The following is a 26,904-nucleotide window of genomic DNA, read 5'->3' as shown; positions in this document are numbered from 1 at the left end:
TGCTGCACTGTGAAGTGTGTGGAATAGTCTTTGCAATACACAATTTCCACAGGACTAAAGTTCTATGTCACTTGGATATGCAAGTCAACTTTAAGTCAGATAGCTTAAGCCATCATTAAAGCTGGATTTATTGATGAAAACAAACTCCCAGGAAGAAACTGACCACTCTCTAGCTCACTACAGAGAATAAAGTCTGGAACAGATGATGCTGGAATATGAACAGATAATTAAGTTGGCATTGTGAGTCAAATCTTCCTACATATAAATAAAAAAAAAAAACCCAAAAGTACTTTGTGTATAGTTAAAAACAGTCAATGCCTGTTTCTTAACTAGCTATTTCCTGTAAATATGAGCCACAGCATGAAATCCTGGTTCTAGTAAAGTTAACTAACTTAATGGAATTAGGATTTCAACTATGTTTTTTAAGCTGCATTTGTTAAAACATTTGACTATACTTTTTTCCAACTTTGTTTAGTTTTTCTAAAAGCAGATGCAGTGTCTTGAGAGAAATTCTGAAAAATTGCTCTGCATATGAATTAAAACAGAGCAGTGACACATAAAAAAGTGGGACCCAAGAATTGTCTTGGTGACAGGACAAAGTAAATTCCCTTTTCCCATAAAAAATAAAAATATCAGCTTCCTTTAGAAGCATATAGTTAATGTTTGTCAGCTGCAACCACAGCTACTATGGCAACTAGCATCATAAGAAAAGAAACACGTTCATCAAATCTAAATGCTAGGTTTGCCTAAATTGGCTCACGTTTCTTTTATGCACTCCCATCCATATATACACAAATACAGACAATAAGTAATAGAATTTTCAGCTGTTTTCAAAATATTTTTATTACATCAATCAATAATCAGTCTATTTTACCTTTCTTACTTTTATTCATAATGCCATTTGTTACCTTTATTGGATAATTTAAATCAAGCACTTCTTATCCTTTGCATTTTTATTATTCAGTTTTCTCTGTCCATCAGTTTTGCCTATACTTTTGCTTTTTTCTGAGTTACTACTTTATTTGCCACTTTCTAATATCAGTGTTCAGAGCCGCAGGTAGTGTTCTGTTCAGTATATCTCTCTGCTCCCTTACAGACTGGCATATTTTTTCTTTTCTCTACCTGTTTCTAGTACATGGACAACTATTGCACCTCTTTAAGTATCTCTGCAAAAGAGACACAAATGATACAATATACTAGATATGAAATGAATTTGTCTTGAATATACGTATCAGATATAAAGGAAGCATACAATTCATCAGTGAAATGAAAGTTGTGTATATAGCCCAGAATCTTAAGGGAAATACTTGAACAATATTTCAAGGTGTTTTTTAAATATTAAATCAGTAGCTGCATTTAGTAACAGTCTATGGGGATTTGAATTGTGTCCAGCAGGTACCTCTACATTAGCAAATAACTCAGTGCAAGAGAAACAGATTAACAGACTGAAGTAACTGGTGCTGAGGCTCCTCAGATTTCCATTACATGCAGTTACAGAGATTTATTTGGCATTAGATGTAGTCTTGTTTCAAGTGCCAAACATGGTCCCACACTGTGTGCAACAAAGCTATCACACAAATTTTGGCTTTCTCAACTTCAGGCTTCTTTAGGGAGCACCATTTTGTCCTTTCCCCTATCCCATGCCAATGCCAGCAGCACAACAGTGGCACATCAGAGCCCCTGCTATTATTGCTTACGAAGAATCCCCATTATTTCTGCTCATCCTCATAGCATTTTTGAGTTATGCCATGGTACCTGATGACTGTTCTACCTTCCAGCTCCAGGTTTAGACAACATCTACTGCAAGGGGCTCAAAAAACCAGTAGAGGTGAACTGTGTAGTTTTAAAGAATAGGTTAAAACTATCATAGAAAAATACTGGCTCACTGTCAAGTCTAAAAGATTACCAAAAACTGTATCAGTTGCTATAAAATACCCCTGAAAAGGAAGCTGAAGCACTTCAATTTAATAGCTACTTAATAGTTAAAAAAAGCAACTGCCCATTTAAGGAAAAAATATGTCTTCATATTTCGACAGAGAAAACCTTCCGTAACTTCTACAGTCTCCTAAGAGTTCTGTTTGCCTGACTCTCTCTGAAGGTTACAATGCTCTCTTGTGGTAGGAAGGATGGTGATTTACTTACGAACTTATAAACAACTACTTTCAGTTTACAACTGAAGTCCAACTGTGTTATAGAAGAATAATGATACAAAGAAGTTAAATAAACCCTTTGAAATTAAAATACATTAATAAATAACCAGGATAAATAAATAAATCTGTAACCACAATAATATTATTTCACACCTGAGTTCAGCTAATATAAGACAATAGCAGCATGGGAGATCCTGTAATCTCAATTTTGCTCTCTGTTTATGATATTCAGAATTTCCATTCAGGAACATGCTAACCCCTGATCATTTCAAGCTAGAGAGATATTAAACTCATATCTATGACTAGCTTTTTATCTAAGCAGTTGTGCTAGCTCCCACAAGGTTTATCTGCAATATGAAAGGGAGTCAAGGGTGGTCTCAGTAAAAGAAAATGAGGATGGAGTGGGACTTCATGATTCCATCCATGACCTGCAAGGAGAATAAGAAACTAGTCCAGATAATCATGTGCAAGAGAGGACAGTCTGCACAAGCAATAATGGGAAGAAAGGGTGGCTTCCTGGAAGTGAATGAAAAGTCAGGAAGGTCTATGATACCAAAGAGGAAGGACAGTCAATCCATTTGTTAGTGAATGGAAATGGAGATGTTTATAACCAACTAACTATTAAGAAGCAATATTAATAGCAGGAAAGTTTGAAAACTTGTTTAAGCATTTGTAAGCTTACTCATCATACTGATCTCCGAAATCCTGCCCAGAAATTACTCCAAAACCAGGAAGCCTTTCAAATCAAGTATTTTTACTTATTCTGCCATCCTAACACTTATATATAGTTTTTTAAAACTGGGACATGGCCCTTATTTCACTGGTCTATTTTTATTTCCCAGAACCCATGAGACTTGATGAAGTATCTGACATACAGCTTTGCCAGGAGCTTTTTTTCTGTCAGGCTTGAGTGACTCAGCTTAAATCTGTGAACAACAAAATACTGTAACATTGATTCAACAGTTCTTACAGCTCCATGTACCTTGATGATTTCCCTCAATCTTCCAAATTAGTTAACATGCCGATAAGGCTTTCTTCACTGCCTAGCGCCTTGCATAAGGGATTTTGAAATACCCTTTGTTGAAGAGAAAGTCCCTATTTCAATCAATACTTAGAGTGATATAAAAATGTCTCATAAGACCATATCCCTGCATTATAATTCTGCCAAATGAGATAGAAAGAGGCTGAGAACTACAGAGCAATGACAAAAAGTGAGAGAATGTAACATGCACTTAGCTTACTGTCTATTTTACTTATTCTCAGCAACTGTGATTCCTTTAAGATGCATTCAATTTTTTCAGAATCTTTTTGTGAGCAGTACCTATTGGAACTGAATTTATCTTTGAACTGAGCTGAACATGCATAACTTCACCTAAGTTTCTCTCAGCTTTATGAGAAAAATGTCTTGACTCTCAAAGAAAGACTACAGTAAGCTAGAAAACAGCGTTTTCTTCATTATTTGATATGTAGAACTATATGCCATCTATGACCATGCAGAAATAATATATTCTCTAAACCAAAATGTGTTTCAGTTGCGTGAACTTTAAAACAGACTTCTTTCATGAAGGCACACTAAAAGTCCTGTTACATTCTCCCTTCTTCTGTTTTTCACTATGCACATAGCCACACATCTACGCTGAATTTAATACCTCAGTGATAAAACTACAGCAATGTAAAGCTTGGAGGGACTTCTGAAAAATCTCCTGAGGCACTGGGAAGAACTACACTAGAGTAAGGTATATCATCACTAGTACTATATGAAAAAAGACAGTGGATAAACATTTTGTCAAATCCACAAAACAGGTGTAACTTAGTATGCATATATAAATATATATGTGTGTATAAAAAATAGAAAAGGAAAATATATTTATTTTTCTCTGGAAAGCAATTTGGGAATTTATTGTTCATTACCATTGACATACAGCCTAAGAATTTATTAAAAGGAAGGTAGTTTTCTGTCTGAGACAACTGGGGTATATTCCTCTTTGGAATGTCAAGAATCGGTATCAGGAAGCCAATAAATTATTGAACCAATACATTATATCTTAGTGCAACATACATTCCCTTTTCTAGAAACACTAATTACAATTTTCTGCTGTAAGAAATAAACCAGGAAAAGTTCTACATCCTAAAGAAAACAGTATAAGCGAAAGCATGTTTTGGCTTTACTAAACAAACATTGACACACATGCTTACCCTCTAGTCAATGATCTATGCTCAAAGAACGACCTTGTACCTCATTTCTGAGGTGACTAGCACTTAGTTGACTGCATTCTTCCTCTCCTCCCCAATCCATCATCTTCTGCTTTTGCTTTATCCTATCATATAATTCATTGTTTATCAGCTACCGCTAACACCTCCTTTACCCACTGCAAAAACAAAGTCCTGCAGTCCATCTTTCTTTTTGGTACAGATTATCAAAGACAATTCAAAAATTCTGTGGAAACACCACCAGTGGTATAGTCAGCCACTATATGCATCTCCTGGTTGTGAAGTACTTGGTATCTGGGAGTATCTCACAAGGGGGTGTCTGAACTTTCTGAGCAGTTCTAATGTGAAACTTTGAACTCCAAAATACAGTGTGGAGAATTACTGCTGTAGTTTCATGGCAATGACTACAACACCTTGTTAAATAACATGTATTGAAGCACAGCAAAAGCAGTCATTATCATCTAAGGCCCTACTTCTTTTCCAATTGAATTCAATGACAATTTTTCTGTTGATTTTAGCATGGTAAGTTGCATTTACTGCACTTAGGTAAACAAAACACTGGTTTTGCAATGTCTCCTGCACTTAAGACTTCGTTCTGTGGGATCAGTTTGTTTTTCACTACAATTTAATAGTGAAATTCTTATTTCAAAGATGGCAAGCAAACCAGTATTTTATTTTAAATAACAAGATAGCCAGTGATAACAGCAAATTAATTTACTTCTAATGAATGGAATAGAAGTTCATCTGTCTGTAAGAAGTTGCAGCTTTTCATTTACTATTTAATTTCAGTGGGAGGTTAGGAGCCTTGGTTGAATAATGATTTCCCTTGATATCTCCTGATGCTTTCAGATTCACACCTTACCATTTCATCCTAATTATTATTATTAAAGCTACAATGTTGTCCAAACTTCACTTTTAAATCCATTCAAGAAACACTGTTTCAGGAATAAATAGATACTTCAAGAAAGTGGGTAAAAGAGCTATTCCCGAAAGAGTGTGTAGATTTTTATATCATTCAACATTAGGTTGCATTTTTCCTCTCTGGAAGACATTAGGGAACTTCAAAGTTATTTGCAAATTACGTATTTTCCTAGTCAAAGAAACAAGTCTACACAAACTAGCAAATCTAGAGAAACATGTCTGATAGCATACTGGAACTTCTTGTTCAATTAAAAAAAAAAAAGGAAATAGTAAGTCACAGAAATTAAAATTCTTGTTGAAAGTAATGAAAGCTAAGAGAACGTGGAACTGTTAAAAATGAATCCCCTGAAACTAAAATGAAGATATGAGGTAGAAATGTCTAGATGGTGTAGATGATAGCAACCTAATTCGTGTTGCACACATATCAAAAGTATAATATTCTCTTTTCTGTACTTGCTTCTGCATAAAGTATATACTATGTCCTTTGACAATAGTTCCAGAGTACATGCTTTTATTGACCTTGCATAAAACAAGACAGAAATTCACAGACTGTGAACTTAAAGCTTGTTATTTCTCTAAATAGTAGATGTCACTAAACTTTTTACATTTACCACAGAAAGTAATTACATTTCACCCACTATTCTCTGTTGCAACAGGACTATGAGATTACACAGAGTATTATATTATGTAGGTAAGCTATATGACTTTATGATCACCACAATAGCTTTCACAAACACTAGCTGTATGTTATTTTTATCTTAGTTTCAATACCCTGTAGTCTCATTTTTTACTTTTCACTTCTTAGAGAGAGAGCCTGTCACTCTCATGAGGTGAGTAGATTTATTATTCTAGAAAGATGTTATTCAAATTGTTTTGTCTGAATAATACTTCTAAATTCCTAGTATTAATCAACAAGAAAGTGGTGCTGCAGTTAAATAAAAACAACCCTAGCACAATACCACAACACTCAAAATGCTACAGCCTGTTAAATAGAATGATGGAGTCTGAGAAAATTTGCTTACATTTCCTTTGAGCCCATTCGCTTTATTTCTAGCAAAACTTACTCATTTTCTAAGAGTGAATTTTCTGTATCAGGGATATCTCATAAGAAAAAGATACACTGACTCAACTCCACAAAGGCAAAAAAAAAAATATTTTTCATAATATGCATCTTCTATAACAAGAAAAAAATCTAAACCTCCTCTGAAATTTCTTATGAATTGTTTATAACCTAACAATTTCTTCTGATTTCTTACAATAAATACCAACCATTCTATAATTAGCTTTTGACACTTAACTTTTCTCCCCACTGTCTATAAAACACTGTTTTCTAATGCAAGAACTTTATTTTGGTTTTACACACAAGAACAGCTGTCTCACAAGAATAAAACAGATACCCTTCTGAAAGAACAGATCACATAACTATACGCATCATATAGAATATTTTACTACAGTATCTCACAGTATTCTGAACACATATTTTATGTTGTCCTTTTGGACCCTCTGATGAGCCTTGGGACCCAAACATGAATTCAGCATGGCAGAAAGACCAGACAATTATCTGAGATTTCTGGGAATGGATTCACTGTTACTCACTCAAACATGTAAGAGCAGAAATACCAGCTAGCTAGTAAACAGTTGTGCTTTATCTGTGATGTAACAAGAACAAATAATATTTCCTTCCTAAGAAAGTTTCCTTTTGCAAATTTTTTTTCTCATTCACATCTTAGCCAATTATGCAGTAAAACCTGGAAGGGTAGGGACAATGGAAAGGAAAGGTATGAAATCTCAGAACTAGAAGCCCTGGACCATCAGAAAGTAAAGGAACTTTAAAAAGGGTGTTTAGGTTCATTTTTTTACAAAATATTCTCCTAAAAATGGCACATTTCCTTTTATATTTGTATAGAACGTATGTTCCTTAGCAAGGATTTCTCATGTCCTTCGTTTGTGATCCCAAATCATCTTTGCGTTCTGTGTGCCCAGATACCCAGATCCATGTTCAGCCTCATTCCTTCACACAAATGACTGGGTAAATGCCTGGAGAGTTACCATCATCTCTCATCTGTAAACTACTCCTACAGCTCCCTCCCCCCAAATATTCTGATTATAGGGCTCATATCTCAGTGATTTGGAGTCATGTTATCATTCAGGCATTGAGGTTCTTGAACAAGGAAACTGACCTATTCATTAGAACAAGGATGTGGATTATATGGATGTAATTCTTTAAAATTAGTTAATACTGCAAAATATTTAATTTACAAATGAACTTGGATACCATGCTAATACTTATGTTATTAATTCAATATTATTACTCTTATTTTCATTAATCATATCAAGTTACATTAAGTAAACTTTGGTCTGGCAGTGTGCTCATGAATGCACTGAATGGAAAACCCAAGCCATGACCTTCCCCCCTGCCCTGCCCTGTAACAAAACCTGAGTTAGTACCCTGGACTTTCAAGAAAATGAGAATGGGTTTTGGTAGTAAAAGATAGATGTTTTCAGCTACAGATACCGCCTCTGGAAGGTTGTTCATTTCAACGTAGACCAGTTCAGAAAGAGGCAAAAGGATATTCCCAGTTAATATAATAACTTCTATTCAATATAAATTCAGTGAGTGTCATTTCCACTTTCCACATGGTAAACGATGTATTATGGTTTCTTTAATGAAAAGACAAGAGCACAGAGGCCAAGAAACTCTAGTGGCCACGGAAGCCCTGAAATCTAAGGAAATCTTTGGCAGGACAAGACAAGACATCAGTTGGGGTGGGCTGGCATGGGCAGTCTGAATGAATGGAAACTTTGTTCTGCTCTCATCCCTAGTCATAGGATTTCATTCATCAAGGCTGCTGTATTATTTTCCTTCGGAAGCACAAAACCTGCAAGTGTTAAATTAAGGTCTCAGGTCACATATAAATTATACATAAATACATGAAACGCTCATGGTTCCTTAAAAATACAGAGAGTCAGTTGATCAGAATGAAGAAGTTACCTTCTAATGGTAAATCTAACCTCTAACTGCTAACTGAAAGATGAGATGTACCAAAACAGAAAGCAAAAATGGAACTTGATATACATTTTTAGCTATTGTGAAAAATAATAGATTTTCAGCTTCCTCTGTATTAGCAGTTATTGGTGAATTCCATCACTACATGTATTTTCATTACAATAATTTATTGTCAGTATGGGCATTGCATTTTTTTTAAATAACTACATCTACAAATAATTCTGCAGTAACATGCCAAACAATTTATCTATTACTATCTTTAGTTTAATTCTACATGACATTTTAAATCATCATCCTAGGAAAAGTGACATACTGAAACCTCAGAGGTCTGAAATAACTGGGTATTTTTGCCATTTTATGGGAACACATAAAGGATGATATTCAAGCACAGGCTGAATAGGAAGCACTAGGGAAAGTTTACCGTAAAATGCAAATATCAACCTCCTTGAAACCTTTAAGAGACACTTCAAAACTTCAATATAAAGAACTATCTTTGGCTAATCATACTGGATTACCTCTGAAGCCATTCAGCTGATACACAGATTGTGTATTGGTTAGATATAAGATGAAACCTAAAGGAAATTTCAACTAAATAAGAAGAAATGTTATAACTGCCTTATCAAAAGAAAATTCAATCATGGAAAGAAAAAGTTAATTTCTCTTTATTTATTTCATATGAAGAAATTTCACCATTCCAAACTGAGAAACAGCAGAATCTAATATCCTACAGTAAACTGGCCTCTGGAAACTATTAATTATTAATATTACCCTCAGAAAGACCACAGTTAACAAACAACTTTGTTTTGCACTTGTATTAATAGATGCCTTAGAATTTAATATTTAAAAAGAAGAGTAGAAAATGGTAGAAATAATTGGTGCTTGAAATTCCCAATGACAAACAAAATCTGTCCTAACAGCAGCTGAATGAAGCAATATGTTATTCTTAAAAAAAAAAAAAAAGACAACATAACTTCCAGTTCTATCATTAATGTGCCGATCATTAGGTTAATAAAATCATATGTGTAATCTACTGCTTAATTATGTAACACAATAACACTAGGAAACCACAATTCAAATATGAATTTCCTACATACTGTGACCACTAACACCTCTGGTAACAGAACTGCACTGAGCATAATTCAGGAATATATGAAAGACAGCATGGCCTTATTAAGATAGGATGATATGTTGAGATTTACAGTAAACAAAAATGTATTCAGACATTTCTTATATCATCCTCTAACCATTCAAATCCATGCATCTGTTACTCTAATTACAAGCCTTCTGCAGCTGTGGCAGAGCTAAATCTGAGATCGCTAATTTGCTTTTAATAGAGGTTGGGGTGAATTTCAAATAAAGCACACATGGGAAAGCAGTATCAACCTCTACAACAAATACACAGAGTTTGCAAGGAAAAATTGTATTCCTCCCCCTTTTAAAATCTTTTGTTATTCAGCCATGACAGAATTCAATAGCTTAAGGAAACAGATTATAGATTAGAAGGAAGCTCACTTTTTATTCAGAAGCAGCTCTTCATAGTTCATATCCTCTTACATTACAGCATACTTAGAATTCAATAATCTCTCTAATTTATTATAATGAGCTTAAAGTATACAATATTTGTAATATCTAATTTAATGAGTTTGGATATTTAACATTTTCACTGTTTTTTTCCTTAATACTTTCAGATCAGAATCATACAAGCTCATTAAAGAACAAAATAATCATGTTACTCAAATAACATTTCTGACAACCAGAAGTACCAATTCAAAACTGATTCAACTTTAATTGTAAATCCATTTCCCTAGGATCAAACCACATTTAGCAATGTGACAGTGGAGACAACTGCAAATTGCAGAAAAAAAACCCCTTGTAAATCTATTTTTAAAAGCTAAAACCTGGTACATAATACTCTAATCTATTCCTATATGGCAAGCGGAGTGAAATGTAGCAGTGTTCACCTGTCTCTCCTCCTAGATGACAGCAGTTGAAGAGCACTGTATTAGTTACTTTAGGGTTGGGAATACCACATTTTGAAGAAACACACTAGTGTCAAAACTATGAAGAAACACAGCAGTGTGAAAACTATCAAAAATAATTTCCTGGAGCATTTGAAAGCACTGACACATTTATATTGATAAATGTTCATAGAATCATAGAACGGTTTGGGTTGGAAGGGACCTTCCAGATCCTCTAGTTCCACCCTCCCCCGGCCATGGGCAGGCACACCTTCACTAGACCAGGTTGCTCAAAGCCCCATCCAACCTGGCCTTGAACACTTTCAGGGATGGGGCATCCACAGCCTCTTTGGGCAACCCGTTCCAGTGCCTCACCACCCTCACAGTCAAGAACTTCTTCCTTAGATCCAATCTAAATCTACTCTCTTTCAGTTTAAAGGCATTACCCCTTCTCCTAACACTACATGCCCTTGTAAAAAGTCCCTCTCGGGCTTTCTTGTAGGCCCCCTTTACATACTGGAAGGCTGCTGTAAGGTCTCCCTGGAGCGTTCTCTTCTCCAGGCTGAACAACCCCAACTCTCTCAGCCTGTCTTTGTAGGGTAAATGCTCCAGCCCTCTGATCACCTTTGTGTCCCTCCTCTGGACTTGCTCCAACAGGTCCATATTCTTCTTACGTTGGGGGTGTCAAAGCTGAACACAGTACTCCAGGTGGGGTCTCAGGAAAGCAGAGTAGATTAGAGGGGGAGAATCACCTCCCTCAACCTGCTGATCACACTTCTTTTGATGCAGCCCGGGATACAGTTGGCTTTCTGGGCTGCAAGCACACACTGCCATGTCACATTGAGCTTCTCGTCAACCAACACACCCAAGTCCTTCTCTTCAGGGTTGCTCTCAATTCACTCATCCCCCAGTCTGTATTTGTACTTGGGATTGCCCCAACCCATGTGCAGGCTACTCCTACTTTATTGTCTGGAATGCAGTTTTAATGGTTACTGATGAAAAAAGGATCCTGTGCAGGCTGACTACTTCAACAGCATTGCACCCTTGGAGCACAGAGACAGGCTGAAGACTCCAAGTGCCTTGGTACAGCATTAGCAGAGTATCAGCAAACACCGCAGCCTTAAGACAGCTGCAGCATTCCCTTCCTGCATTAAAAGCAGAGTGCCAAGCAGCGCTGTGAGACAAGCAGCAGCACTGTTTTGGCAACAGTCAACATTTCCTTAATTTGCTTAGAGGACTCCCAAGAGCTGCTCTTTGACCTTAAGTTTTTTGGAAACAGTCAGCAGTCAGATCTTCAGCTGCCCACAACAGAGCTGGGAGAAGGAGGGCTTCTGCAGTCTTCCTGTATAATTGCAATCTGGATAATTTGTCCAAATAAATGCTATGCATTTGTAATTGTTCTTCCATTAGTACCTCTTCTGAGCAGTAGACCAAATAAAAATAATCAATAACCCATATAAAACCCGCAATGCTATAATTGCACAGTATCTAATATAGTCAGTGGAAATACTGGTTTTAGTGGAAAAAAGCTTACTATTCAAGAGGCATCACAGAAGGTTGCATAAAGCACGTCAATGTTAAGAAATAAAAGCTCAATACATGGTACTGTAATGTGCCAATCAAATTCAAAGTTTGACTAAAAATTATTTTATAGATATGACAGAATAAATTTTGGTGGCTTTTTTTTTTTTAACACTAACAACATACCTATATGAAGTGGCCTGCAGAAGCTAACAGTTCTTCATCAAAGTTCCCATTTGTGGTTTTAACTTTAAATAGAATGGAAGTATTTCTAATGTTCGTATTGTAAAAAACACGCTTGGAAACATCCTTCTATATAAAGCAGAGATATCATCTTACAAATAAGGCTTGAAATTAAGATTATTCATTACATTTATGTGGCATTTCAATTATACTATTGACAATATTTCTCTGAAAGACTTATTCATTGAAGCATGATTATTATTGACACAACAGTACAGAATTTTTTTGATTCAGCAATAATTGATTAAATATTTTCTGTGAAAGAAAGTTATAGCAATGGAATCTCACGTTATCACTTAATTTTATACATGCAGTTCTGAATGAATCATAAAAAGCTAATTAATAATGGGAAATTAATCATTGCATTACAGTCCACCTAGTTTACAGAAAAGGCAAACTCATTCAACCAAAATGTAGTCTTTCTTTATAAGTCATCGCCAGCACAGAAAATTACAGAAACTACAATAGAGGTCCTAGGTATTGCAATTGCCCAGGAGGAAACACAGTATTCAGAGAAATGTGTTGTACTCAAGGAGAATAAGCTACTTCGGAACACAAAAAAAGCAGCCATTCCACTGAGCACTGAATTGGTTGGAGCCAGCCAAAAGCAGGCACAAACAAGTATTTACCTCCTGTCTTCCACTGGATTTAGGTAGAGAAATCAAGCAGGCAGGTTCTTCCCTCTCCTTAGGAAGGAGACCTGCTTGGTTTTGAAGCTAAACCATCACTCTCTTGCTCCCAGGAGACTTGAATCACTACTGACACACTAAACTAAACAGCACCTATGCTAAATTGAATAGGATCACTTTTCACCTTTTTTGTGGTAGCTGAACTATTGTCCCAGGAAGAAACAGAAGATTCACAGGAAAGGAAAGACTAACTTAACTGTTTAGTATAGTTCTTATGGCATTCATGGTTAGGAAAGAGTTCTGACACTTCTTCCCAAAATTCTTTACAATAGTGGTTACCAGACTGAAGATGAAAAATAGTTCTGGGAGCAGAGTAGATCATGTAAACTTGATTAGTAACAGGGAAGCAAGTATTTCCTAGTAATTTATATGTAATTAATATAAATGGTATATATCTAATGAAAACTACAGAAATCCAGAATTAACATCAACAGAGCCAGGATTTCATAGCATGAAGCCAAACCAGCAACTTCTAATTTCATGTGGGGTTTGTAAGGGCTAGAAAACTAAGGTAAAAAGAAGCAGTAGTAATATGACTAAAAATGGAAGAGCTGGACCACAGAACATGATCACCTTACAAATGAACTCATCTTCTTTAATTCAGAACATGGGAGAGTTCCAGAACATAACTGCAAAGGAAAATTTGACTAAGGAAAATGCCTTGAATGCAGATAGTCCGTATCTTCTCACACGCATAGTGCACATATTGAAAATAAGTCATTTGAATCTAATACCAACTTTACGCTACATTTGGCAGATACATAGTTGAAGGCTACTGCTGGTAACTTTAGTGAAAAACTGACATAGGGAATGTTTATTAATTGATCACTTCTAAGATTCTAACTTTTATTATAGCTCTCTCCTAATATTCCATCTTCAAATTTGTTTAATCACAGAATGGTTTGCGTTGGAAGGGACCTTCCAGATCCTCTAGTTCCAGCCCCCCTGCCATGGGCAGGGACAATTTCCACTAGACCAGGTTGCTCAAAGCCCCATCCAACCTGGCTTTGAACTCTTCCAGGGATGGGGGATCCACAACCTCTCTGGGCGACCTGTTCCAGGGTCTCACCAACCTCACTGTAAAAAGCTTCTTCCTTATGTTCAATATAAACCTCTTTTAGTTTAAAACCATTGCCCCTTGTCCTGTTGCTACCTGCCACTACAGGTAAAAAAGTATTTGTCCCTCTTTCTTATAAGCCCTCTTCGTATAGCGAAAGGCCACAATAAGGTCTCCCTAGAGCCTTCTCTTTTCCAGGCTGAACAACCCCAACTCTCTCAGCCTTTTTTCATAGCAGAGGTGTTCCAGCTCTCTGATTGTCTTTGTGGCCCTCCTCTGGACTCAATCCAACAGGTCCATGACCTTCTTATGCTGGGGGCCCCAGAGCTGAACACAGTACTCCAGGTGGGGTCTCACCAGAGCAAAGCAGAGGGGGAGAATCACCTCTCTCAACCTGCTGGTAACTCTTCTTTTGATGCAGCCCAGGATACAATCAGCTTTCTGGGCTGCAAGTGCACATTGCCGGCTCATGTCCAGCTTTTCATCCACCATCACCCTCAGGTCCTTCTGCTCTGCTCTCAATCCCTTCATCTCTCAGCCTGTATTGATACCGGGGGTTGCCCTGACCCATGTGCAGGACGCTGCACTTGGCCTTGTTGAACCTCACGAGATTCACATTACATTATTAAAAAAAAATAAACTGGTTCTTAGTGTATTTGTAAAAGCTCTTAAACAAGGTAAAAATCAATCTACTTCTCAAGTAAAGCAGTCAAACTGTGCAGAACACTATCAAGGAGCACAATAGCTAACTGAAAAAAAGAAAAATATTTCTGCTAGTTTCAGTTAGAATTATATATGTATTACTTGTACACAATTTTCCACACAGAAATATTTTAAAGACCTGTCTCTGATTTTGAAAGGTTGTACTGACCATCAAATGATAAAAACAGAGGAACTCCTACACATAATTGCTTCTCTCAGTATTAAAATATTTTTCCAACTGAATTCTACCATAATTTTAATTATTTTCATTACAAAATGATGGTGGTAAAGAGAGGGGAAAATAAAACAAACAATAGGCATGTCCAAATTCTCTCAGTCGGGTAGTTGCAGCTTCTCTCCTATACTCCCACAGGACTGGTTTGGAAACTAAAAATAAATTATGGTAAAAATGCATTCATCACATGCAAATCAAATACTGGAAAAGAAGACCACTCATAAATGCTTATTGAACCAACTGAAATTTTCACATCTTCCTCCTTATCTTGTATTTCTAATTAACAGAAAAAATGGAACTATCTAAACAATAGCATATGGTAAAAATGAAAAGCAAGAAACAATTCTTCAACCTCACGTTAATTAAATGGAGATGAAATGACTACATTGTTCTGTATATGTTCAACCACTCTTCTTATTTCTTTTAATAACATCTTTCCATGCAGCTTTTTTTTTTTTCTCATTAAGCCCACTCATTTCTGCTCTTTTAACAGAACAAAGAGAGAGCAAAGAGCAAGTGATATCTGGATGCTACAGGAGATGAAAATGCCGATCAAATAATCACTCACATGCATTAAGCATTCTAAGTCTGACAAATTTTAACTTTATATTTGCACCTACTGAAACACCATAGCACACACAAAAATAGAAAACAAAAGAGGAGATTAGTTGTTGCACTGGCCTCAGTACTGAAAGGCTAAGTCAAAGTATGACTCAAATAGCAATTTCAGAAAGCCAGTACAGATTTATATAGAATTTTAAAATAAAGAGGCTAAGTATAGCTAGTGCAGCTACAACTACAAAGTGGCATTAAGAAAAAATTTTAATAAACTGCTGAGAAGCCTTTAGTTTCACATTAACATCAAGTCAAATACATATGGTACTAAATTATGGTCACCTAAATTGCTAAAAAAATGTGAGGATTCTGAACAAATCTTTAAGACAACAAATAGAATACTACAGAAAAACAATAGCATGAAGCAAAACAATTCTGGTTTGCTGCAACCTACATAATAGACTATTTCTAATTATATATTACTGATCCTTCTTAAGCAGTAGTAATCAAAGCCTATGGACTTGTAAACAAAATAAAAAACATTATGCTGCTTAGTTCACTTTCTCTCTAGTTAATTTTCTTACCTTTTTTAATCTGAGAACCACTTTCAGTTGATGAAGTTTCTGACAAAAAAGAACAAGTTTATTGTTCTTTCAAAAAAAATACTATCTTTTTACATAGTGCTAAAACTTCTTCTTACAATGAATTAAATTGTTCTATTCTATTCTACATGCTCTCAACTTTAAACTTACCCTTGACTAATTTGTCTTACCTGACCTAAAAAGGAGGGAACAAGGGCTCCCAAATTCCTTGTACAGACCATGCAGTCACATAGCTGCACCTTCAGTGCTTGGGCAAGGGCGGGGCTGAAACTCTAGTGGGGTTCTAAGTCCTGAACACCTAAAGGCTTGCTTACAAAGCATGAGACAGTTTGACTTTTCCCCACTAGCCTGTCATTCCCTTCTTTAGTGTACCTGCAGCACAGCACCAAGAGTGTTGCACCTGCTAGTGTGCAGCAGGTTCAAAGTACCCAGCAAAGCAACAGATGCTCTGTGGTCCTGTGGCACACAGGGTTTCCAGACAAATGTATCTCCAGCCATCCCCCAGGGTGCCCAGAAATTCTGGATAAATGCTCAAACTCCTCAAACAGGGAATAGACCTAGAAAGATTTTATGTATGCTAATCCTACTAAAATGCAGTTTAGCCTTTGGTAAAACACTTTTTAAAACTTCATGGGCTACTTTCTTAGAGTAAGGATTTGCCATTTAACCTGTATTACTAACTCAAAAAGCCCCACCCAGAAGTCCCTCTATCATTACTGCTAAAATCACTAAACTTAGTTGGTTGTTGTCCTGATCCAGAAATTTTCATTACGTTTACCTACCAAATTCAGAAGAATTATCTCACAAACATAGTAAGCACATATTATGGCCAACCACATAAATACAAAAATAATCTTGAATATCCCAGAAAATAAGATTGGTAAAGTAATACTGGAAATACATATTTTGATTTATTAACCTGTGTGTTTCATAAAAATAAGCGGTTTTACTGAAGATACTGTTTGCTTGCTTGGTTGCACTTTAAAACGGTAGTCTCCTTCAGGATAGGTTTACTAAAAATTTTGTTTCTGCCTTTAAGCAAAGTGGTAGCGCTCTCTGATAACCTCCTGTGACAATCTGTGTTAATAATAAACATGTTTTGTGAAGATTTTGAAAGTTAGAAAGTAAATAGCGGGAAAGAACTTTTCTCACTACTTGTACCATAGTATGTGTAACCCAGGCTTGTGTGCATTGGCAAGTCTATGGCACTAACAAAGCACATCAGATTACAGCTCTTTTTCCTGACTTGAGATCTATATGACATTTGTATTCAGCTTTCTAACTGAAAACAATGAAACAATGAAATCTTCATGTGGTAAGACATAGCTACATATATCTTCTCACTGAAATACATTCTTTGAATCACCATTAGTTTTGCAAACACACCTTAAGAATAGCTGTTCCTATTCACCGCTAACTGCCAGCCCTGAGATACACTGAAGCCACACTGTCATCTACAGTAGTTAGAACAGTACTAATCCACACATATGAGCAAGGATACCCTTTTTTCCAGAGTTAAAAAAAAAAAAAAAAAAGGGGGGGGGTGGAGAGAGCACTTCTCCAAAAAGAATTGTTTCTAAAATTTTTATTTTGCAGGCATTGCACTAGCATTTAAAGGATAAATACCATATTCTTTTTCAGCAATTGCAATTACCAGCTAAGACATTACACAGTAATAATAGTAAGTTTTAGTTATTCGGCTATTACTTTTCCCCTTGGTTTTATTTTCTAAGAACACAGGAGTTGTAAACAGGCATTTCTGATTTAACATTGATCTGACAGTTACAGAAATTATTAAACACCAGAGCATTTATGAGGCTAGTGTAAATCACTAATGCTGTTACTTGCTCTGATTTTTATGCTGTTATTTTCTTGGCAAACAGAGCCAGGCTGAAACACATTCTACCATGACAGAATGTTGGGACCTTAATCCTATTTTTCCCCATGGTGCCTACAATACTTGTCTGGGATTTCCCCAAAGGAATACTCCATAGTTTTATGCCATGAGTTAGGTTTTTTAAGTTTGTGTTTCTTATATATCATGATCTTGCAGAATTGTTTCAATTAGTGTTTCAGAACAATTTTCCACGTTTTGGAAACAGCATAAGATTACTATTCCATTTAAGCTTCCTTATATCAAGTTGAACACAAAAAAGAGCAAAAGATACATAAATGACACTTACAACAATACTGTAAGATTTTATAAATAGGTTTTGAGCTTACTTTTGTTGAAAGAATGTTTTAAAAGACAAACCTACTCCTTGACCTGCATGATTGCAGCTGAACAATTCACTGTTGATAAAAATCTAAGAGAAATGCCACTCAGGACTCCAATAACAGCATTCATCAGAACAGTGCTAAATATTAAATGGCCTGATTATGTAAGTGAAGTGGCACACAGTTCACCTACAAATGTTCTACAACACAAAGCGGAAGTCATCAATATTACAAAGGAAAACTTGGTTCTTCATAATTTTTCTGTAAAATGGGTTATCATCATGTTTATTTCTCATATTTCAGCTATATCATTGTAGCAGGGTATATACTGTGATATTCTCAGAGAAAAATAGGTGGAAATTAAGTACGTCTCCTTTGACACAAACTGAGTCTAAGCAGCACCATGGCACAATCAAACTGGATAAGAAACAACAAAAAGAAATGGTAGGAACAGAAATAAGGTACTCCAAGAGCATAATGCCTCATAATCTTCTATATTTTAGAGAAAGCAGTCCAGGCAATTAATATTTTAACATAACAGAATTCTAGTTTTTCTCCCTTTATTATACGAGAAACCAGTGGATTCTTCTGAAACACACATCAAACGTAACTTAACTTCTTTGTTGGCCATGCAAGTATGTGTAAATTTCAGACAGGCTATAAGCCTCACAGATTGCTTTTTGCCATGATACATTGTCACCACACGAATTATGCTCCTTATAATGCAAATTATTATGGTGAAAAAAATAATTTTTAACTCGCATTAATAGCAACAAACTATACAGATCAAATAATGTAGTACTTATTTTTACCCAAATGAACAGAACAGTTTTGAATTAGACAAGCAATAATGACCTTCTTTCAGAAAAAGTGTAGTCTTTTTTTTTAAATTGTAGGGGTCACTCCTGTTGATAATAAGCACCATATACACTTAAGAGCTAGCATTTCCAATGATCCAAATTACAATAGTGAGAAAAAAAAAAAATCTTCCTTACCTATGTATACAGTTTTTAGATTCAAGATATGCCATACCAGAAGCAGCATCTAATGAAAATTTTACCAACTGTTTCGTTTTTAGCTCATCCTTCTTTTTTCTTAAAAAGGACAGGAAATCACCTCCTAGAAAAACAGACAGATGGACAGTAAGACACAACAGACAGGATACTCACATTTATCTCTCATTAGGGGTATGAGGCCGAACAAAATGCAGCTATTAGATGCTCTCCCCAACCTGTCAGTTTGAGGCTAGCCTAAGAAAAAGGAAGGAACTCACCTTTCAAAATGCGGTTTCCCTAACTCCCCTTAAATACTAGGTGCTTAAAAGTGAGAGCTGCACACCATGTTTTTGATACACCCAAAATCTTCACCAGTGTACATTAAATACAGACTTATTTGAAAATTGTTGACAAAAATAATTGATAATTTGTGATAATTATATTTTGCTGATATTTTGCTAACAGAATGGTTGCTGTAGGTGTTTATAAAAATTGTGAATAAAGAGGTTAGGTCCTATTAGTTACATGAGAGTAATTAATTTTTAATTGATCATTTGCAGTGGTGTTTCTTAAATTCTACACTGATGTGTTTGGAGGGGTAACAAAGTGTTTTACTTCTTGGGCAATGTTAACTGCGTGTTAGACACTGGCAGTTGAACATAAACAACTATTACTGTGACTTCATAGGCTTCTTCCTTGGAGGAACAAAGTTGCTGTCCTGTTGTCTGAGGAGGGGAAGGGGTCAGCGTGGAGGATTTCCAAAAGGGAATCTGTGTTTGTAAAAAAAGTTTCTGAAGAACTGATTTAGAACAAAGATAAGCAGAAGAGACATTATATAAACACTGCAATGCCACATTCTGATTGATATAACTCTATTAATAAAGATTTTTTTCTAAAATATATTTTATTGTTGCAGGCAAGGACAAAAAATCAACATGGTGGAGTTTTCCACATCAGAGTATTTATTTGCTAGTGTGTAGCCAGCCATCGCTCCGGTCTTTGTTTCTTGTAACTTTGCAAACAATACACTGTTACACAATTTTATGTACTGCCTTTCTTAGCAGTGTGAGAAGACACTATATATTAAAAGTTTCATATGGGATTTTCTTAGGAGGCCATTTCTATTTATATTTCATAGTGTAAGAAATAAAATAAGAGAATATTAAAGAAAAAAGTCTGCGGTTATGAAGTGTAACTCCAATACCCTTCAAATATTAAGTTGGAGTAAGTGTAAACTGGATTAGCACTTTAGCGGCCAACTGCTTTGTTTATTCATCTTGCTTTTAGTACAAATGATCTGGATATGATGGCTTTATAGGGTGTCCCTTAATGAAAACTCCCAGAAAATAAACACCTGGTAAACCATAAATAAAACCCACTGATTCAATTTTTGCTTGATTCCTTTTTTTGTAAACACAGTAATTTTACAGAAAAGCCAGAAAACCCTCTATTTTCACAGAATCATATAATAGTTGAGGTTGACAGGGACCTCTGGATGTCATCTGCTCCAATGCCCTGCTCAAGCAGGATCACCTAGAGCTGGGTGCCCAGGGCCATTCCCAGATGGCTTTTGCATATCTCCAGGGAGGGAGATTCCACAACTTCCCTGGGCCACCTGGGTCAGAGCTTGGTCACCCTGACAGTGAAAGGGTGTTTCCTGATGTTCAGAGGGAATGTCCTGTGTTTCAGTCCATGCCCACTGCCTCTGGTCCTGTCACTGTGCACCACTGACAAGAGCCTGGCTCTGTCCTCTTGGCACCCTCCCTGCAGGTGTTTATATGCATTGATGAGAGTCCCCCAAGCCTTCTCTTCTCCAGGCTGAACAGTCCCAGCTCCCTCAGCCTTTCCTCATATAAGAGATGCTCCAGTCCCTTCATCATCTTGCTGGCCCTTTGTGGGACTCTCTCCAGTATGTCCACGTCTCTCTTGTACTGGGGAGACCGGAACTGGACACTGTACTCCAAGAGTAGCCTCAACGGTGCTGAGCAGAGGGGAAGAATCACCTCCCTCGATCTGCTGGCAACACTTCTAATGCAGTCCAGGATACCATTAACCCTCTTTGCTGCAAGGACACATTGCTGGTGCGCGTTCAACTTGGTGTCCACCAGGACCCCCCGGTCCTTATCTGCCAAGCTGCTTTCCAGCTGGGCAGCCCCCAGCATGTACTGGTGCCTGGGGTTGTTCCTCCCCAGGTGCAGCACTTTGCACTTCCCCTTGTTGAACTTCCTGATGTTCCTGTCAGCCCACTTCTCCAACCTGTCCAGGTCCCTCTGGATGGCAGCAGTACTGGTGTATCGGCCCTTCCTCCCAGTTTTGTGTCATCAGCAAATATTCTGAGAGTGCACTCTGCCCCACCATCCAGATCATTAATGAAGAAGTGAAACAGTATTGGACCCAGTATTGACCCCTGGGGTACATCACTAGTTACGAACCTCCAATTTTCTTAATGTCCTGATTCTAATTAAATAGGTGAATAAAATTATCCAATGCATTCTTTCTTCAGTGACAAATTTCTGGCAGTTTTTAAAAAGCAGTGCATTTAACAGCAAAACAGAATGTGTTTAGGGCATATAGAGTCTATTTTCAATTTGTAAGAGTAACAAAGGGTTTGTATCAACCACATAATCCAAAACTATGGATCATCTATGTATTTAAAATTAGACTGCCAGAACACATTGTTAAAGTGCAAGGATGAAAGCAAAGGTGAGTGACCTTTTTTACTCACAAAGCCGTGAATGCTCTCATATTGGGCCAACCAGAATCCCTCAGGTAAGCAAGCAAATACTGTATCCCAAGTACACCAATAGTGCTGCTGGCATGCAGGGAGCCCACAATGCCCTTTAGCCCCATGCTGGGTAACACACAGATGGAAAATCAAGAGCTGACTGGATGCCCTTGACTCTAAAGCCAGTTTGAAATACCTTCTGTTTTACAAAAGATAGTTACACACATTAAATCTCCAAAGCCTGACTGGGTGAATCTTGGGGTACTGAATTTTAAATTCTGATGAATCTTAAAAGAACAGAATACTATTGCAAACTGGACTGGGTAACAATCACCTTTCCTTTAATCTGAGAGGTTACTGACATAGTCTGGTAACTGGCAAAAAATAGGTATTGCCAGAGAGAAGGAAGATAAACACTCCATTGAAATATGTGTCATTTCTTACACATGTAAACAGAATTATTCTGGTTATAGCAGACAGTTAACAATAATTTTGAAGCAATTCCCCCCTCCAACACATAAAAACAAGCTGATGAAAATAATTTTGTTTATATATTGAGAACTCACTGCTCTGTACATAGGAATCATCTTTTAATTAGTAAGTATGATTATATGCCTTTATAAATGTGAGTCTTCCAATCTTGACAAATTGTGGCATTACTTGAATGAGAACAGTAAATCAAGGAAGCTTACAGAAAAAACATATAAGACCATCCTAAAAAAACCCTACCCTTGATCAACCAATGTTCCAAAATTGAAGACTGAGAATTTCTAACAACTTACTGCATGAAGAACTGAAAAGACAGATAAGCTCAGTTTGATACACAAAAAAAAAACCAAGATACCTTCTCACACAGCCGTACTAAAAGTGAAGGAACAAGTTCTACATAAGAAAGGTCTATTTATAAAAAGCATTATAACAACATTGGTGTGAGTCTAAATTCATATTCCTCACAATTTGTATAAACTCTTTCTACAAATGAGTTACTGCTCTCCACAATCAACAGTAAAAAATCTGTTCTCAAATAATAAGCCATTAAAGATAACAAGGTATCAAAAGAAAAGCTAACCATATCCATTAAAAAATTTAGAAACAATACATGTTATAAATTTGTTTCTAATATGCTCAGGCAATCAGATTAAGATCCTAATTTTCATCAGTTCATTTCTGGACAGGATTAAAAGCTGCTCAGTTCCTTACATCAGAGTATGTGAAACTTGCAGAGCAGAAGCCTGTAACTTCCCAATGCAATCATACCATCAGAAAGTGATTTAGACCTGCTAATTTTCAGTGTTTGGCATGTACGGTATGAACTTCTAGAGTTTTGAGCAAAACCAGCACAGTATACTTGAGCTGTATACAGTGTATTTTATGCCTGTCATCAAAACACAGTTTTATTAAAATTATCTTAATCTGTCTCAGAGTCTCAATAGTGAAAAAAGTCAGCAAAGGTATGTTTTCACTAGCAGTTCTGTTTTCTTGTATCTGTCCTTGCATAGAGATGACAAAAATGTCTTTTAAATACTCTGTTCAACATTGATTTGAAAACACTATTAGTTGCAGACAAAATAGAAGAGCATAGTGATATACATCTCATTCTGTGAAAGATATGTAACTTAAGGTTAAATCTGATTATCCTCATCATTGTGATACCAACATAGGCTTAAGTGTCTGTCCTTTAACTAACAGAATTACTAGTAAATTCTGACTTTTACTGTCTACTGTGGCCAATGTTCCAGCTATTCATCTTCATAGGAAAGCATCCACATGAATACCTTCAAAGCTGAGTTAAAGAGGATTTCACTAAAAACCCATCAGCATAGAGGGCTACATAGTATTTTAATGTGCTTCTTAAAACAAGTTTAAATATAAACCGCCCTAATTCACTATTTGCAGCATATAGTGTCAAAGCATTATCTCCAATATAATAGCTGTTGATAGAAATGAAATAAACAGACCAATTAAGGCTATGAAACAACTGAAACAAAACTAGATGAGTACACAATAGTAAGTAATGCTTTCTCTTATATGTGGAATTTCCATTGTGTTCTACAGGGCTACTTGTTACTCCAGTTAATGGCACACAACAGCAGCAGGAAATGAGGTTTGCTCCAACCACTCTAAGTACTACAGAAATAATTAGAGTATTATCACCAAGCAGAAATCGACTGCCTGTTTTGGGTTTACAGGAGGATAAATAACAGTACTGGAGTGTCTGCCTAATATGATAGAATTATTTTACCAAGTAGATGATAAAATGTATACATAAGCAGAAGCTCTATGAGAGTACCCTGCTATAATTGGATTCCTGAAAACAGTCCTTCATGTGAATGTGAACTATTTCTCATTACATGCAGAAATTTTAAGAGGGCAAAAATACCACATAGCAGCATCTCCTAGTGTTGGCCATAGTTTATAGCATAAACTTTATGCTGTATGTTAAGTAGTATTTTATGGCAATATAACAGTTCACTTAATGGCACACACAAAGTAAGCTAATGTTTTGCAAGAGAAAAAAAAAACTATCAGTGATCTATGAGAAGAAATCAGAATAGAAGAAACAGCACTGAAATATGTTAAATCCATTTACAAAATATTTAATTATGGCAATGTCTGACTTTAATGGCATTTACAATCAACTGTGAGTACATACTTCAGTATTCTCCTGCGCTGGTGCCCAAAATGGTACCTACCTACCTGTTCTAGGCACTCTTGGCATTATTTTGATAATAAGTATTGACACTGAACATAACTAAAATATAGTTTTGAAATTATGGTGGGAAGTCTCCCCCTTACTGAAATCTAGATATATAGACATACGTTATTTACATATTATATCTATATAGTATCACACCATTTTATTAATGTTATAAACAATAATCATACAAATATTAATGTGTTAACATAATAGCAATTATTAAGAATGATATGGAATTACATATATTATTACTTACATATAAGTTTTAATAAAGTGGGAGAATTTCCTTTACTAAACAGTCTTGTTAAGTAGCAGTTTGTTTAAAGAGTCCACTTAATTGTTCTTATATTTATACACACATTAATCATGCAGATGCAGCATGCTTCTGGCCATACCACTTAATGGTCACCTAACAGAGATGAGCTCCATGATTCAATATTCATAATTATTTTACAAGCTATTATAATATTATTTAAATGACCTTTATCTGCACCTGTATTTAAGTATTTATAAATTTGAGGATTCATATGGTCATTCTTTTGTCTAACGTACAGAAAGAAATTTAGAGTTTCTTTATTGCCCAGTATCTCAATCCCATATACATTATCAACAAAATGAACCCAAACACATCTACTTAAAACTATGAATTTAAAATAGTAAACATGCATTTGTAGCAATTCTAGAAGATAGTTTTTTAAGAAAGTAAGCAGTTATTTGACAAACTATTAAAAATGTAATGGTTTAGAAATGCTGAAGCACTCATTTTCCTTAAAAGAGTGTGCCTTCACTTTTCAACTAATGGATCATTTGTATGTATGCAGTGCAGAGCTTTCACTTTTTTTTTTTTTTTTTAAATTTTATATAGGTAGTAACAGAAACTGTAAATAAGCCCAAGGTTTTTCAACTGCCTACAGAGTAGTAATGTGAAATCCAGGTAGAACTTCATTTTTTCTGTTAAGCAAAGCAAACAAAAGTTGTTATAATCATGCAAAGTTTTGCTATAGTAATAGTAACAAAAGTAGTAATGAAGTATCATTGGAAATGCATGTATTTGAAAACAAAAGATCAAAGAAAAACCCAAGAGTTAAAAGAATGGCGTGCATTGACAGCCAAGGACATGATAAACAGCAACAAACAGGTAAACACAGAGAAGATGTTGCTTGCACTGGGACTGCAATGCAGATGACTTTTTAGCAGAAGACCTGTGAGTAGACCACAAAGGACATGACTCACTAGCACAATAACTACTATAAAATGAAGTTGAGACAAAGGTTACAACACATTATATGTACTATGTCACTTCCTTTTAACAGGATGGCAGACTATAGACATGTGATATTCAACATGAGGAAAATACTGACAATGGTTAGCAACTTCGCCTTAGATATAAGGTGGATCAAATAAGCTACAGTGTGCAGCCAACGATCCTACCACATTAACTACTTATTCCCAAATGGCATAAAAGCCTGTTCAAAACCAAATCTGTGATCATCAGGGCAACCAAGTCGGTGAGGGGCCTGGAGCATAAGTGTTATGAGGAGCAGCTGAGGGAGCTGGGGCTGTTTAGTCTGGAGAAAACGAGGCTGAGGGGAGACCTTATCGCTCTCTACAACTACCTGAAAGGGGGTTGTAGTGAGGTGGGTGCTGGTCTCTTCTATCAAGTAACCAGTGATACGATGAGAGGAAATGGCCTCAAGTTGAGGCAAGGGAGATTTAGGTTAAATATTAGGAAAATTTTTTTTTACTGAGAGGCTTGTCAGATGTTGGAATAGGCTGCCCTGGGAAGTGGTTGAGTCATCATCCCTGGAGGTATTAAAAAAGCAAGTAGATGGGGTACTTCAGGACATGGTTTGGTGGGCATGGTTGATGGTTGGACTCGATGATCTTGAAGGTCTTTTCCAACTTAAATGATTCTATGATTCTATGATCTCTCAAGAAGAAACCAGAAATCATAGCGAGACATCAATAGCCAGCATCCCTTGTCCTGTGTGCTTGCACAAAATAATCCTGCCCAGACTACGTGGACTCTGTTTTGGTATTGTGGCTATGAGGACATAGGACTATGAGTGGGTAGATACAACCTACTTCAGAAATTAACTAAAAGGAGAATCATCTTCCCCCAGGAAGTCTTCCATTCAGTTTTGTTTCATTAAATCCTGTAATTGTACTATGGTTAAAAAACAATAATCACTAGTCTTGAAAAGGATTCCAAAGTCGTGATAGCCCATGTGAAACAGAACATACATAAAGAACAGGGTTTTTTTAATCTAAAGAAAAACAATGAACATTTTTTAAATGCAGACACATTAAATAATAGATATTTAACTTGAAAGTTGTTCTAGGTAAAGCAAAAATAATAATGTGAAGGAATACGAACAAATAAAACTAAAGAAGTAAGATGCATACAGAAGTTCTTGC

At 36.1% G+C, this 26,904-nt stretch overlaps 1 protein-coding gene across 7 annotated transcripts in view; it reads right to left on the bottom strand.

The window, feature by feature from the left end:
- Positions 1-26,904, bottom strand: part of FER (FER tyrosine kinase) — a 196,501-nt gene that overhangs the window by 33,620 nt on the left and 135,977 nt on the right. For all 7 annotated transcript variants that reach the window (XM_075020214.1, XM_075020208.1, XM_075020213.1 and 4 more), the window contains one exon: positions 19,064-19,187. In XM_075020214.1, coding sequence (XP_074876315.1) covers positions 19,064-19,187 — 124 coding nt within the window. The remainder of the gene's footprint in view (positions 1-19,063; positions 19,188-26,904) is intronic.

This window comes from Buteo buteo, chromosome Z (assembly GCF_964188355.1).
Source record: "Buteo buteo chromosome Z, bButBut1.hap1.1, whole genome shotgun sequence".
Lineage (NCBI taxonomy): Eukaryota > Metazoa > Chordata > Aves > Accipitriformes > Accipitridae > Buteo > Buteo buteo.
The sequence above is the reverse complement of the archived record's forward strand: the minus strand, read 5'-3'. Positions and strand labels throughout refer to the sequence as shown.